The sequence below is a fragment of the Cotesia glomerata genome, linkage group LG8 (genome assembly GCF_020080835.1).
Source record: "Cotesia glomerata isolate CgM1 linkage group LG8, MPM_Cglom_v2.3, whole genome shotgun sequence".
In the NCBI taxonomy this organism is placed as follows: Eukaryota; Metazoa; Arthropoda; class Insecta; order Hymenoptera; family Braconidae; genus Cotesia; species Cotesia glomerata.
In genome coordinates, this window is record NC_058165.1 from 864,688 (window position 1) to 878,927 (window position 14,240).

At 33.1% G+C, this 14,240-nt stretch overlaps 1 protein-coding gene across 6 annotated transcripts in view; it reads right to left on the reverse strand.

Annotated features, from left to right (window-relative positions):
• Positions 1 to 14,240, reverse strand: part of LOC123270441 (teneurin-m) — a 223,831-nt gene that overhangs the window by 8,197 nt on the left and 201,394 nt on the right. For 3 of the 6 annotated variants that reach the window (XM_044736471.1, XM_044736470.1, XM_044736474.1), the window contains 5 exons: positions 4,340 to 4,522; positions 2,569 to 2,653; positions 2,339 to 2,502; positions 421 to 2,262; positions 19 to 296 (listed from right to left, as the gene is read on the reverse strand). In XM_044736471.1, coding sequence (XP_044592406.1) covers positions 19 to 296; positions 421 to 2,262; positions 2,339 to 2,502; positions 2,569 to 2,653; positions 4,340 to 4,522 — 2,552 coding nt within the window. Of the gene's footprint in view, positions 1 to 18; positions 297 to 420; positions 2,263 to 2,338; positions 2,503 to 2,568; positions 2,654 to 4,339; positions 4,523 to 11,112; positions 11,426 to 14,240 lie in introns of those variants that run through there. The other 3 variants (XM_044736472.1, XM_044736476.1, XM_044736475.1) reach the window with 3 other exon arrangements.

Below are 14,240 nucleotides of genomic sequence, written 5' to 3' on the forward strand. Positions count from 1 at the left end.
CCAGAATCATCAACTTACATGAGAAGCTCTGGTAGTTCTAGCCTTGAATCCACTAAGAACCTCCAGGAGGTCATACTGGGTGTGAGTAGGCAGCGCATTTCTCCTGGCGTAGACGCCAATAGAAGCTCCTCTTGGAATACTGTAATCAAACCTTACGTAAGCGGCCTCCGATTGGTAGAACTGCATGTTCCAGTAGCTGTAAGCAGGAATCTCCTTGTTCAGGTGCTGGCCCAAGCTCACCTGGGCGAAGGTTGTACCATCTGGAGGGAAAGACCTGGCAGGAAAGGTCCTAGCACCTGAAATCAGAAAGGTACTTTAGTAAGAATTCATCAATTGATAAATCAAAGCTTATTAAAAAATATCAAAGGTTAGTTAGGCAGCAATTAGTGTAACATGCAGAAGCTGTGCCAGCTACCTCACCTTCGAGGATTAGAATTGTTGGCTCTTGTGGCATGCCACAATAATCATTACCAACAGAACTATCAGTAACACCAGTATCATCAGTGATACCATAAGAAGTACCAGTTAAATCATCTAAAGTGGTTAAGGTATCAAACTCCTGAAATTCCTCGGCTGGAAAAGAGCCCCAGTCATCATCATCATCAGAGTCCATACAAGGGCAAGAGCACTCACACTCGCCTCCAGCCCAAATTGGTGGAGGTGTAGCTGGAGGTTTAGGAGGCGGAGGAAGTTCGTAGGAATTAGGAATAGTCACAATATTAGGATTAGTTCCAGGATCACGAGGAACAGAGATGGATACTACGTAGAGTTGCTTGGGGGATGATTTGGTGTCTGTGCTGGAGATGGTTACATTAACCTGGATCATTTCTGTGGTATCTTGCGAAGTTTCTGTTATTTTGTTAGTATCTCCAATGACCTCCATTGACTCTCCAGATTGTGAGCCGAGAGTTGGCGGGTCTTCTTCTTCAACAGTGTAAGTGTTTCTTCCTGAATTTACTGGTTCGTTCAGCGCCACAATCTCAATCACTTCAGAATTGTACAGTGAGCCTGGGAAATCCTGCTGAGGCACTTCATCTAGCAAAACTCGGTCTTGCTCCTCTCTGGAGGACTCTCTAGGAAGATCAGCTGTGATTTTTAGCACCGGAGCATCAGTTGTTGATGATTTACCAGTAGTATCTAGCTCCAGTTGATGAGGAAGTGGGCTTAAAACTTCTAGAGTTGATGTTCTTGGGTGATCAGTAGCTAAAGCTTGGATAATTACAGGTGTTTTTGTCGCTAGAATTGATCTTCGATCTTTAGAGAGTGATTTTTCAGGCTCTGGAGGGATTTCGATGGCTAAGATTGATTCTTGGTCATCAGAAAGTGCCTGAAGGTCATTTAGAGTCGGATTTTGAGCCTCTGAAGTTGGTAGAGCTGATGAAGATACCTCCTGATCTTCAAAATTGAATATTAAACCATCAGGATCAGGTGCTTGACTTTCAGAAGGTATTAGATCATCAAAAGCTGATGAATTGGTCACCGAAAAAGCCTCCTGATCATCAAAACTGGATATTCCACCATCAGGATCAGGTATTTGACCAGGAAGTGTCTTAGTATCAAAAAGTGATGAAGTGGTCACAAAAGAAGCCTCCTGATCATCAAAACTGGTTTCAGCAGCATCAGTATCAGCTTTTTGGCCTTCAGGAGGTACCAGATCATCAGATCTTTGCTCCTGATCATTTAAAATGATCTTTTGATCACTAGAAGCTGGCTCCTGAGCTTCAGGATGAACTTGGACGTCCAAGACAGGGTCTTGATCATCAAAACCTGGAGTTTGACCTTCAGAAGCAGCATCTTGATGATCAGTAGTCGATTTCCAAGCATCAGAAGTCTCCTGATCATCAGAAATGGTTGTCCCATCATCACTGAAGATTGTCTGCTCTTGAAAAATGGAACTACTAGTGGTAGACTCGAAAGAAGCATCACTAGCATCACTAGCATCACTACCTAGATAACTAGCACCAGAAAACCCACCACCGTGCTCAGTTAAATGATCATGCATAGTTACCGTGTCAAACTGAGGGTTAACCAAGTCCCAATTGTCATGCTGACTAGTGTCTCTACGCTTTCTACTGTAAACATAACCATTACTATCTACATGATCTCCTGGATTCTCACCTCCTGCTGGTTGTCTAGCTCGTCCAGGGCTTGACGTAGCTGATGCTGACGTCACGTTCTTTGTCTCCAGGCTCTTGTCCTGGCTGTCCACCAAAACGTTGCAGGCTTTGGTGGCGTGGTACGGCCAAGTGACCGAGCTTGATGCTGGAAGATCAATTGGATTAGAATCAAATTGATGATCAATGATCTAGATCATGATTATTGATAAATGGTTACTTACCGGCCAAGTAGATCAAGGCACCAATCAAGCAAATGGCAATTGTGATCGCAACTATTGCGATCAACTTCCAGCTGCACCAGTCCATGCCCTTGCGAAAGTGGCACCTGATGCTTTGTCTTCTCATTGGGATCATCGATGGCGCGTGGCCGTAAGGCAATGGTACCCTGGAAATATTATTCATTAGAATTTGGGTTTAGAGAGGGGAAATAGTTGAAAAATTTATGACTTACCTATCCATATTGTTTTGTAGCTCTACTTTTATTGGACTATTTCCCGTTGACTGGTGCTTGTTATTGTATTCATTCTTCGTATTCTCTGAAAGATATTTAAAATTGTTAGGTTTTGATGGTGAGAATGATAGTTTGGGAGGATTTGTCAGTTAAAAATAAGTTTTGATAGAGATTTTAGCGCCTAAAGTGGAGAAAAGAAGAGTGATAAATCGAATTTTAGCGTTTTTGAAGACTAAATCGTGATCTATTGGGGTGAAAAGTAATTTTTTACTAAAAATTGTAGATGGATCTTATAGAATATTAAATTCTGCGTAAAATAATGTATAACAAAGGTATTTTTGGTGGTATAGATCATTTTTAAATGGAAGTTAAAGTGGAATTTTTAAAAATTTTGAGAAAAATTGAGTTTTTTGTACTAAATCGAGATCTATTGGGGTAAAAAATGATTTTTCATTAAAAATTGTAATTGAATCTTGTAAATTATTAAATTCTGCGTAAAATGTATAATAATGGTACTTTTGGTGGTATAGATCATTTTTAAATGAAGGTTTAAGTGGAATTTTTAAGAATTTTGAGGAAAATTAAGTTTTTGTGCTAACTCGAGATCTATCGGGGTAAAAAATGATTTTTTATAAAAAATTGTAATGGGATCTTGTAGAGTATTAAATTCCACGTAAAATGTTGTATGAAAATTTATATTTATCTGCCAGGATGTCCAAAAAAATCCCGGTCAAAAAATAAATTCCGTAAAATTAAGCACGTGATCGTCAAATACTGTCAAAAAAAATATTCTCAGACCATCCCATTCGATCAATTTTTTTTTCCTTTTTCTATCCCGGGGCCTTATTCGTCCAAGTCAAAACGAGAATATCACGTGAGTAAATGCTCTGGCAATCTCAGTAAACGGTTGGCGTAATCACTTGGTCATTCGGGGCCTTCCTCTGGGCACACCCGCAATTAGAGGGGCATTACAGGGGCTTCCCACGCTAGACTGCACTGTAGATAAATAGAGGTTACAGAGGTCCTGGAGCGCAAGACAAAGCCTTTCAAGGAAGTATCGACCCTCCGATTGAGAACTTCAATCCACCCTTCTCCTTTCTCCCTCCATCTTCGACGAGTAATTCAAGTTTTCGCTCAAGGATACGTTCTGCTACACTTACAACAGTACGACAAATTATCACTCAAAAAATGTGAGAAAATTTTTTACCTAATTCTTAAAGTTTTATTGGAACAGTGATTTTTTAATAATCTACGCCATTGAAAGTATTATTAGTATACATCATTTTACGCGGAATTTAATGCTCTACAAGGTTTAATCTTAATTTTTAATAAAAAATTATTTTTTACCCCAATAGATCACGATTTATTATCAAAAAATGCAATTTTTTTCTAAATTATCCAAAATTCTTCTTTCTATTCCAGTTTAAAATGATCTAAACTATAAAAATCTATATTATTATACACCATTATACGCAAAATTAAATATTCTATAAGATACATTAATTACTTTTTAGAAAAAAAAAATTTTTTCCCCCAAAAAATCCGATTTATCACTAAAAAATTCCAAAAGTCCTAAAATTCTCACCCAAAAACTTGTGAGAAAAATTTTTTTATAACAGATGGACAGCATACGTCAAATCTTCACGCAGCACTTAGAATAAATTAAACGAAAATGATTTTATAGACCATGAAGCAAAGCATCTGGAAGGTCAACAGGGTTCGAGCGTGGGACAGTACATAATAGATTGATGGTCTATCATAAGAAACTTACTTGGCGGTTTGTTGTAAAAATTTCCTGACGGCGTTCTCACTAGACAAGAGGGCTCCAAATCAAGATCGCGATCGTGATCACTAGCGTGGCTACCGGGCAGTCTTCCGTTGAGCCGACTCATTGTGGGGTTGCGAGGAGGCACATCGGGCGGGCCCCGGGGTGCCGAGTTGTCCAATAAACAACCTGAAATAAAAACGTCCCTCATTAAAATTCCTCATAACTCCTCCCAAAAGCGTCCCAATTTTAAATTACCCTTAGAATCTTAATAAGCATTCAATTCCGCGTCGTTTAAGCCCCCACAAGTCTATATTTGCTCTTAGACGCACACAACGCACACAGCTAGCACACACGACGCACACGGAGGAAAATAACTGTATATAGGCTTGTGGGTACTCATTTTACGCGTAATCAAGTGCTGAGTACGCCACTTAAGCCTGTTTTTCTCTAAAAAAATCCTGGCGCCAGCCAGAGTGGGTAAAACGGGTCACTGACTCAAAAAAAGTGTGTTATTCCGGCTGACACGATTGTGTAAACATGTTTATGAGTGTTATCTTTATTATACACTTTTTGGAGCCAGAATCATTATCACTACTCGAGACTAAAATATATATATATATATTTTATTTTATCTACTCAGATCTTAGCCCCGAGCTTGTCTCTTCTTTTCAGTCTCAGCCGCCATCAATGCACTTGAGACAGCTATCCACCCACGCTATGAATAAGCCCATAGAAATAAAACGGCTTTTTAAATTCTACAGTTGCTCTTTTCATTTTTTGTTACGTAAATTCCGGTTCTAAGTCGCCGTTTTTTTATTTTATTTTTTTATAAATAAAATTTCTAAGAAAAAAAATACGGAGATACCCTCAAGAGGTTACAAAGGGTTGAAGGTTTTAACCCTAGCGTATTGTCGCATCCAGCTGCGAGATATCTATCTAATTTCGGCTTTTATTAACTGATTTTATTTTTTTTTTTTTTTTTTAGATATTAGCTCGACTGGATTATAGACCAGGAGGATTATTAGGGACTATATTTTTTGGTATTGTGATGAGAGAAATTTTTTATTGGTGATTTCTAAGGAGGTTGACAGATTTAACGTCTAAATAGGGAGTAGAAGGACGGAAAATTGAGTTTTTGAAACTAAATCGGGATCTATTGGGGTAAAGAATGATTTGTTATCAAAAATTATGATTGTATCTTGTAGACTATAAAATTCTGCGTATAATGATGATACTTTTGATAATCTAAATCATTTTTAAATTGATTTTGAAGTGAAATTTGTGAAAATTTTGAGGAAATTCGAGTTTTTCGTACTAAATCGGGATTTTTTCATTATAAAAAATTTTTTCTTCAAAAAATCATCATCTTAGCTTGTAGAGTATTAAATTCCGCGTAAAACGATGTACATGAATTTAATTTTATCTTTTATAATGTAACAAAAAATCCTAATCAAAAAATGAATTTATCCAAATTTCCGTCTATTTAACTGAAAATTCGCTTTATTTTATTAATTAAATAAAAAAGTTATAAAAATACTCAATTATAATAAGCTTGAATAAGTAATTGACCACTTGATTATTCCATATCACCGCCCAAGGAAATTGCGCCACCATCCTATTTACGATCACCTAGTTTTTATAATATTTATACTCTTTACTGGTTAATTTTTGACAACAAACCATAAAATAAAATAAAATAAAAATAGTCTATATATTTCTTGTACCTTTAAAATACTATAAAAAGAAAAATTTTTTGTATGAATGAAAACTTTGACCCGAAGAATAACAATGCTATTGTACAACTTAGACAGTTATACCTGGGCGCACAATGTCTAGTCACTTTTATGACCCTTTGTACCCTTGGTACTTTTGAAGGACCTAAATTTACTTAGTTAGCAAGATCATAAATTCCCTTGACAAAAATATAAATAAATAAATTTTTTATCAGAGGTTAAAAAAAAAATAACAAGAATTGTCCATTAGCTTAAATTAAAGTGACTAATTTAAAAATGATTTTTTAATGACTTATTTTGAAGCTCAGTAATTGCTTGTATGTTGAAGTCAACCAAGATTATTATAATTTTTAATGTACTATGATGGTTATCTCGATACGCCGACAAATGATTTAAATTATAGAGCTTTTGGTCTATTGATCAATTTTCTTTTAATTCAATCACTGTCTGTCAAATCACGGCTATCTGATTGAAATTTTAAATCTTTATCCGTGGAACAGTTATATAGATTTAAAAATTTTATTTATTTGACATTTTTAGATTGACGTTAGATAGAATTGTACATTGGTATAAAAAAAACTGAAATTATTAAAATTTTTAAAGATTATATTTTTAAATAGGATTTTTTTGGGCTTCAGGGCTGATAAATATTTATTGTTATACGTCATTCTACGCAAAGTTTAATAATCTATAAGGTACTTTGATGATTTTTTGGAGAAAAAAAAATTTTTGATTAATAGATCACGATTTAGTATCAAAAAACTCAATTTTCTGTGAAACTCTTGATAATTTCATTTAAAACTCCGTTTAAAAATAAACTAGACAGTTAAATGTATTATTATTATACACCATTTTACGCAAAATTCTATATTCTACAAGATCAATTCATTGAAATTTATAAAAAATTATATTTTCCCCAAAAAAATCCTGATTTAGTACCAAAAATTCAATTTTCTATAGAATTATTCAAATTTTCACTTCGACATCCATTTTAAAATGATCCAGACTACCAAATACACTATTATGATACACCATTTCACGCAGAATTCTATAACCTACCAGATTCATTCATTGAAATTTATAAAAAATCATATTTTCCCCAAAAAAATCTCGAATTAGTAGCAAAAATTCAATTTTCTTTAAAATTATTCAAATTTTCACTTAAACATCCATTTTAAAATGATCCATACCACCAAATACACTATTATGATACATTATTTTACGCAGAATTCTATAATCTACAAGATCCATCCATCAAAACTTCAAAAAAATAATATTTTCCCCAAAAAAATCCCGATTTAATGCCAAAAATTCAATTTTCCTTAAATTTCGTCTAATTTTCCCTTCAACATCTATTTTAAAATGATCCAGACTACCAAATACACTATTATGATACATTATTTTACGCAGAATTCTATAATCTACAAGATCCATCCATTAAAACTTTAAAAAAACCTTATATTCCCCCAAAAAATCTCGAATTAGTTCCAAAACTCCTCATAAAAATCATTCACACCTCATTACAAGTTCCCAATTCACAGCCATCTCCCTATTAAACCTCCTTAACACACATGATACATCAAAAAAGCGACCTTGAAATTGACTCTCGAATTTTCAGATACTCAAAAAACCTAACAAAAGATTTAAAACTTGAAAACCAACAAAAGAGCATCAATAGAAAAACAAATTCGTTGGCTCGAATTCTGAGAATACAAAAAGAAGTAGAGGACCCTCATCTCTAATAAATTCCATTAGACACGGGCTCTTAGTTCTCAGATGGTGATGGTATGTATCTCCCCCTCTCCTACAAAAAACACTCCTCGAAGAAAAACACTCTACTCTACTCGTGTTTGCCCAAAAAAAAAAAAAAAACAGATATTATGTTACACGTTTTGACATACCGAATTGTGTAAGCATCTATTACGCGGCCGGGTGCGACAACACCGGCCCTGTACCCGAAAAAGAGCATCAAGGATCCAAAGGATCCATTGATCCATTGATGAGTGTAAAATCTTTGGAGATTCAGTCAAGCTTCAATGAGTAGAGAGCGTACCTGTCTTTCCAGTCATTGAGAAAGAAAGTACCCCATTAATTTGCCCGAAACCTGGCACCTGGTCAACAGATTTGTTCGCGGTTTGTCCTTACGTGTTAATAGAGACACTTTAGAATGATAAATTGTCGTCAGTCTGGTTAAAATTGATGATTGAAGGAAGTTATTGTTAGTATTTATTCTTAAGTATTTTTGAAAAAATTGTAAATAATGAATTTTGCTAAATTGCACTGTACTTTCTTAAATATTGATAATTTTAAAGATATAAGCTCATCTTGGTGTTATAATCATCAAGAGCTTTCATTTGAGTACCCACATGTATTTTTTATATATATTTCATATATACATATATATAATATATATAAATATATAAAATATATGAAAAATTGATGTGGGTACTCAAATTAAAAGTTTTGATGAGTGTAACATTGGGATGAGCTTATATCTTTAAAAATGTCAATTTTTTGCGAGATACAAGGTCATTTCTTGATTAATATTGATATTTTTAAAGATATAAGCTCATCTTGATGTTACACTCATTAAGAGCTTTCATTTGAGTACCCACTTGCATTTTTGATATATTTTTCATATATACATATATATAATATATATTTTAAAGATATAAGCTCATCCTGATGTTATACTCATCAAGAGCTTTCATTCGAGTACCCACTTGTATTTTTGATATATTTTTCATATATACATATATATAATATATATATATAAATATATAAAATATATGAAAAATTGACGTGGGTACTCAAATGAAAGGTTTTAATAAATGTAATCTCAGGATGAGCTTATATCTTAAAAAATGTCAATAATTCACTAGATACAAGGTCATTTCTTAATTATTGAAATTTTTAAAGATATAAGCTCATTTTAATGTTACACTCATCAAAAGCTTCCATTTAAGTACCCACATGCATTTTTGATATATTTATCATATATACATATATATAATATATATAAATATATAAAATATATGAAAAATTGACGTGGGTACTCAAATGAAAGGTATTGATGAGTGTAATGTCGGGATAAACTTGTATCTTTAAAAATGTCAATAGTTGACAATATACAAGGTCATTTCTTAATTATATAATATATATATATAATTAATATATTAAATATATAAGCTCATCCTGATGTTACACTGATCAAGAGCTTTCATTAGAGTACCCACATGCATTTTTGATATATTTTTCATATATACATATATATAATATATATAAATATATAAAATATATGAAAAATTGATGTAGGTACTCAAATGAAAGGTCTTGATAAGTGTACCATCAAGATGAGCTTATATCTTAAAAAATCTCAATATTTCACAAGATACAAGGTCATTTCTTAATTATGTATTCTAGAGATAGAGCCTAAATACTAACCATCATAACAGACACCCTGAAAATTTTCCAAAAATTCCAAAACTTACTCCATAAATTACAATAACAATTACATTCAAGGACACCCGCGCCTTCATTTAAAAATCAATACAAACTTTCTCCAGAATAAATTTTCCGGGCTCGGTTAAAGTTAAAGCTTCAAATTATAAATTCAAATTCCAAAACTGTCCGGAATATTATCCCCACCCTTAAAAAATGATAAATAAAATAAATAAATAAATAGGGTGTCATTTAGAAAGATATCCGTTAATTCCGCGATTAACTACGGACTATTTTTCTAGTCTCTCCTTACTATCAGCTATCCGAAATAAATCCGTAAAGCCGGTGGCTGAAGATCGATGTGACTTGTCTGCGTTAGCCGCCCTCCCTGGCACCCCAGCGAACTAGGAGAGAGCGAGAGAGAAAGAGAGAGATAGTTACTGTGAAAAGGGACGGATAGAAGAACTCTGGGGAAGAGTGTTGGCAAGCAAAATAACTTAGATAAGTCAAAAAAATAGACAGTAGTCCTGCATTTGGCAGCTCAAGGATATTGAACACAGATATCCACGATTCACCCCTGGGTGTGCCTTCTTCCCCGATTTATCGACCCTATACACACTCACACATACGCACACACACCAATTAAATCCCCAGAAAACGCACGTGCCTTCTTTTAATGAGGAAGATTTTTTTTGGTAATTAAAAAATCATTTTTTTGACCCAAAAGATCTAACCTCGAAAATAATGTCATATGATAGAGAATTTTATAAGGAACAAAAGTAATTTTTGTTCGTCAAAATCGGCCCAGTAGTTTCCGAAATATCACCATTTTTAATTTTAATTTGACCTGAGCTCCATCTATTAAAAAGTGATAAAACGGGGTAGAGAAAGTTATAAGAAGTTAATTAATCTTTAATTGAGCCAAATCGGCCCAATAGGACCCGAGATATTTACATTTTAATTTTTGTTATTATTGAATATAAAGTTGCGGGTTCGAATCCTGAGTAAGTATTTTTTTTTTTTTTTTTTTTTTTTTTAATAAAAAATCATGTCTCAGTAAATTTTAACTAAATTTTTAATTAAAAATTTTCAAAATGTCTATTTTAAAATTCTTTTTGAGTTTTAATTAAAAATCAGCCAAATTTTGACCTGCGCAATTTTCACTCGGGACTTGACCCATCACTTAAAAGCTGTCTTAAGGAACAAAACAAACTTTTATCCACCAAAATCGGCCCATAAAATCCTTCAAAATTCAAAAATTAATTTTTCTCACGAAGGTCTCGGGTTCGAATCCCATCAAAATATTTTTTTTTTTTTTTTTTTTGTTAACTGAAATAATCTTCTCGGCTATTCATTCAATAAATTTAAACTAAATTTCCTGTCAAGCACTTCTGACACAATTTTCTTTTGAATATTGAAAAAAAATCACTTTTTTAGGTTCCAGGTACTTAAAAATCGTAGGAGGGTCAGGATTTGGACCAAACACTTAATTGCTGGGAAAACAATTTAGTATTTAAGCCTAAACAGGCTATTAAGTTGACCCTCGGCGGAAGTAAAATATTTCGGGGCAATTTTAAAGTGAGGTCTTGATAAAAAACGAACCTCGAGCTCCGTAACAGTAAGTGTACTCGTTGTAATCAATGCAGGACCTCTTTATGAGTTGCTCATCGGGCACCAAATCCAGAAGGGCTGTCGGGTCGCACATTATCGAGGATTCATTTGACGAATTTAACATCAGAACGTCAAAATCATCGTCTTTGTTATTTAAATTGTGATGGTGATACATCAATATTATTATTAATATATTATTTACACTTATTATTATTAACACTGGCACACACACATGTCACTCAATAAGTAACCGGGAGGAAAAAAAAATGCGAAACTGCCCTCTCAACGGAACAGCGAACACTGAACTGACTTCCGAGCCGAGCCGACCCTAAAGATTCCGCATCTGAGCGTCTGCATTCGAGTGGATGGTGGGGGCTCACTGGAGGAGGTACACTAGGGGAGAAATACCAAGGAGAGGGGGGTTATTTAAGTTCGTTCATAACGATCGAACATTTACTAGGCCGTAATTTAACTTTCTTTCGAGATTTTTTTTAAATTTATCCCTTGAAAATGGTCATAGAGTTTTTGAAAATTTTTTTTGTAATTTTTTTTAGATATCTTAAGGTCGTAGGAGTAATTTGAGACCTCGCAGAGGTCGCTAGCTCAATTAGGGCCCGAGATATTCCGCGCCAAGTACTTAAATAATGATAATTTTTGAGTTTTTTCAAATCGGACATTTTCAAAATAATGTAATTTTTTAAAAAATTGAGATAGAAAGTTGGAATAATTTTTTTTTGGAAAACTAGAAGCCTATAGCTACAGAAAAAAATAGAAAAAAAAATTTTTAGGTGGCGCTGAGGGTTAAAAAAATTGAAAATGACGAAAAAGTCGAAAAATATGACTTTTTTGAGTTTTTGGTCACCAAAAACGGGTTTAAAAATATTTTAAGGGTAAAAGTGGATAATAGGATTTCTTAGGAGTATTTTGAGACCTCGCAAAGGTCGCTAGCTCAATTAAGGCCCAAGATATTCCATTCTAAGTACTTGAATTATAGTAATTTGTGAGTTTTTTCAATTTTTGAGCGTGAAAAATTGGGTTAAATATTTTGTTTATAAATTTTAGGGCTTGAAATGGTTACTAGGAATCCTTAAGAATGTAATTTGAGGCCTAAAATATTTTTAGAAATTTTAGGGAATTATTTTCGGGACCTAAAAGGTAAAAAAATGGAAATTACTTAAGATTCAAGTACTTGGCGCGGATTTTCTCGGGCTCTAATTGAGCTATAAAGCTTTGCGAGGTCTCAAATTACTCCTAAGACTTCCTATTATCTAGATCTACCCTTCAAACCCATTTTTAGGGACTAAAAACTCAAAAAAGTCAAATTTTTTTACTTTTTTGGGATTTTTAATTTTTTTAACCCTCAGCGCCACCTGGAAAAATTGTTTTCTATTTTTTTCTAGTAACTAGAGGCTTAAAGTTTTCTAAAAAAATTTTTTCCAGATTTCTATCTCGATTTTTCGGAGAATTACAGCAATTTTTGAAAATGGTACATCCTTCCGATTTTGGTCCGATTGAAAAAAACAGGAAATGCGGGATGAAGATTGAAGCGTATCATTAAATGAAGATCGTTAATTTAAGGTGCTCCAGTGCTCCAGAGATTATAATTTTAACGGGGCACGACATACGGCAAGCGATACATATATAATATGTTTGATAAAATAGAGAATAACCGTAGACACATGGATAATTTCTCATCCTTTGGCTCATGAATTTCGTTTAGCTGAGCGAATGCCTTGTTTGGTATCATCGTTATTATTATTATTATTATTTTAAGGGCGCTTTATTGGTGTGTAACCTGCTCACTATCCGACATCTGTTCGTAATATATATAATACCTTGTATCGCATATCGCTTCGCCAGATATTTTATAAAACAAACAGAAAATAAAATAAATAATCCAGACTCATTCATTTTTGCTCCCCTGACAGACTCTAACCTGTTTTTGTTTACAAATTTGCTCAATCGCCTGAGATTTTTCCACATCATTGCATACTCACTTGACCGTTTTTTTTTTTTTTTTTTATTATTATATGTCATTTTTATCAAAGCTATAAATTATAAGACTTCAATTATTAACTAAGGGATGATTTTTAACTAGGATTTTTTTGGGCTTCAGGGCAGATAAATATTTATTTTTATACGTCATTCTACGCGGAGTTTAATAATCTACAAGATACTTTGATGATTTTTTAGAGAAAAAAAATTTTTTCATAAATAGATCACGATTTAGTGTCAAAAGAGTCAACTTTCTGTGAAATTCTTGATAATTTCACTTAAAACTACGTTTAAAAATAAACTAGACAGTCAAATGTATTATTATCATACACCATTTTACGCAAAATTCTATATTCTACAAGATACATCCATCAAAAGTTCTAAAAAATTATATTTTCCCCAAAAAAATCCTGATTTAGTGCCAAAAACCGAATTTTCTTTAAAATTATTCAAATTTTAACTTCAACTTCCATTTTAAAATGATCTAGACTACCAAATACACTATTATTATATACTATTTTACGCAGAATTTTATTATCTACAAGATGTATCCATCAAAACTTCTAAAAAATTATATTTTGCTCATAAAAATCCCGATTTATTGCCAAAAAAACCCAATTTTTAACTACTCGGCATTGGATCGCTCCTAAGAACCCGATATCTCCTAAAACATTAGAGTTAGAAAAAAATTAATAGAACTGTTTTTATAGAAGATTAAATTTCCTACAAAAAATTACCAATATTTTTTTAATAAAGTCAACCATTAAGAAGTTACGGTTTGAATAAAAAAAAAAAATATTTTTTAAATTCCTAATGGACATCATTGTTAGTATAAAATAGCGTATATTTGTGACAAATAAATATAATACAATAAATTTATAAAGAATAATAAAATAAAAATTGTAAGAAGCACTTGAATCAACAAAAAAAATATTGTTTACGTTATTACGAGACACTCAAAAACGGCAATTGTTATCGATGCCCGTCCATCTGTTTCTGTAGTAAAGTAACAAAGGGTTTCTTTTTAAATTTAAATGTTTAGGATCAACAAACAGAAGTATAATTATACCCTGGACTTTTAGTCCCAAATGCATAGCAGCAAGATGATTCAATCGATGACTCAA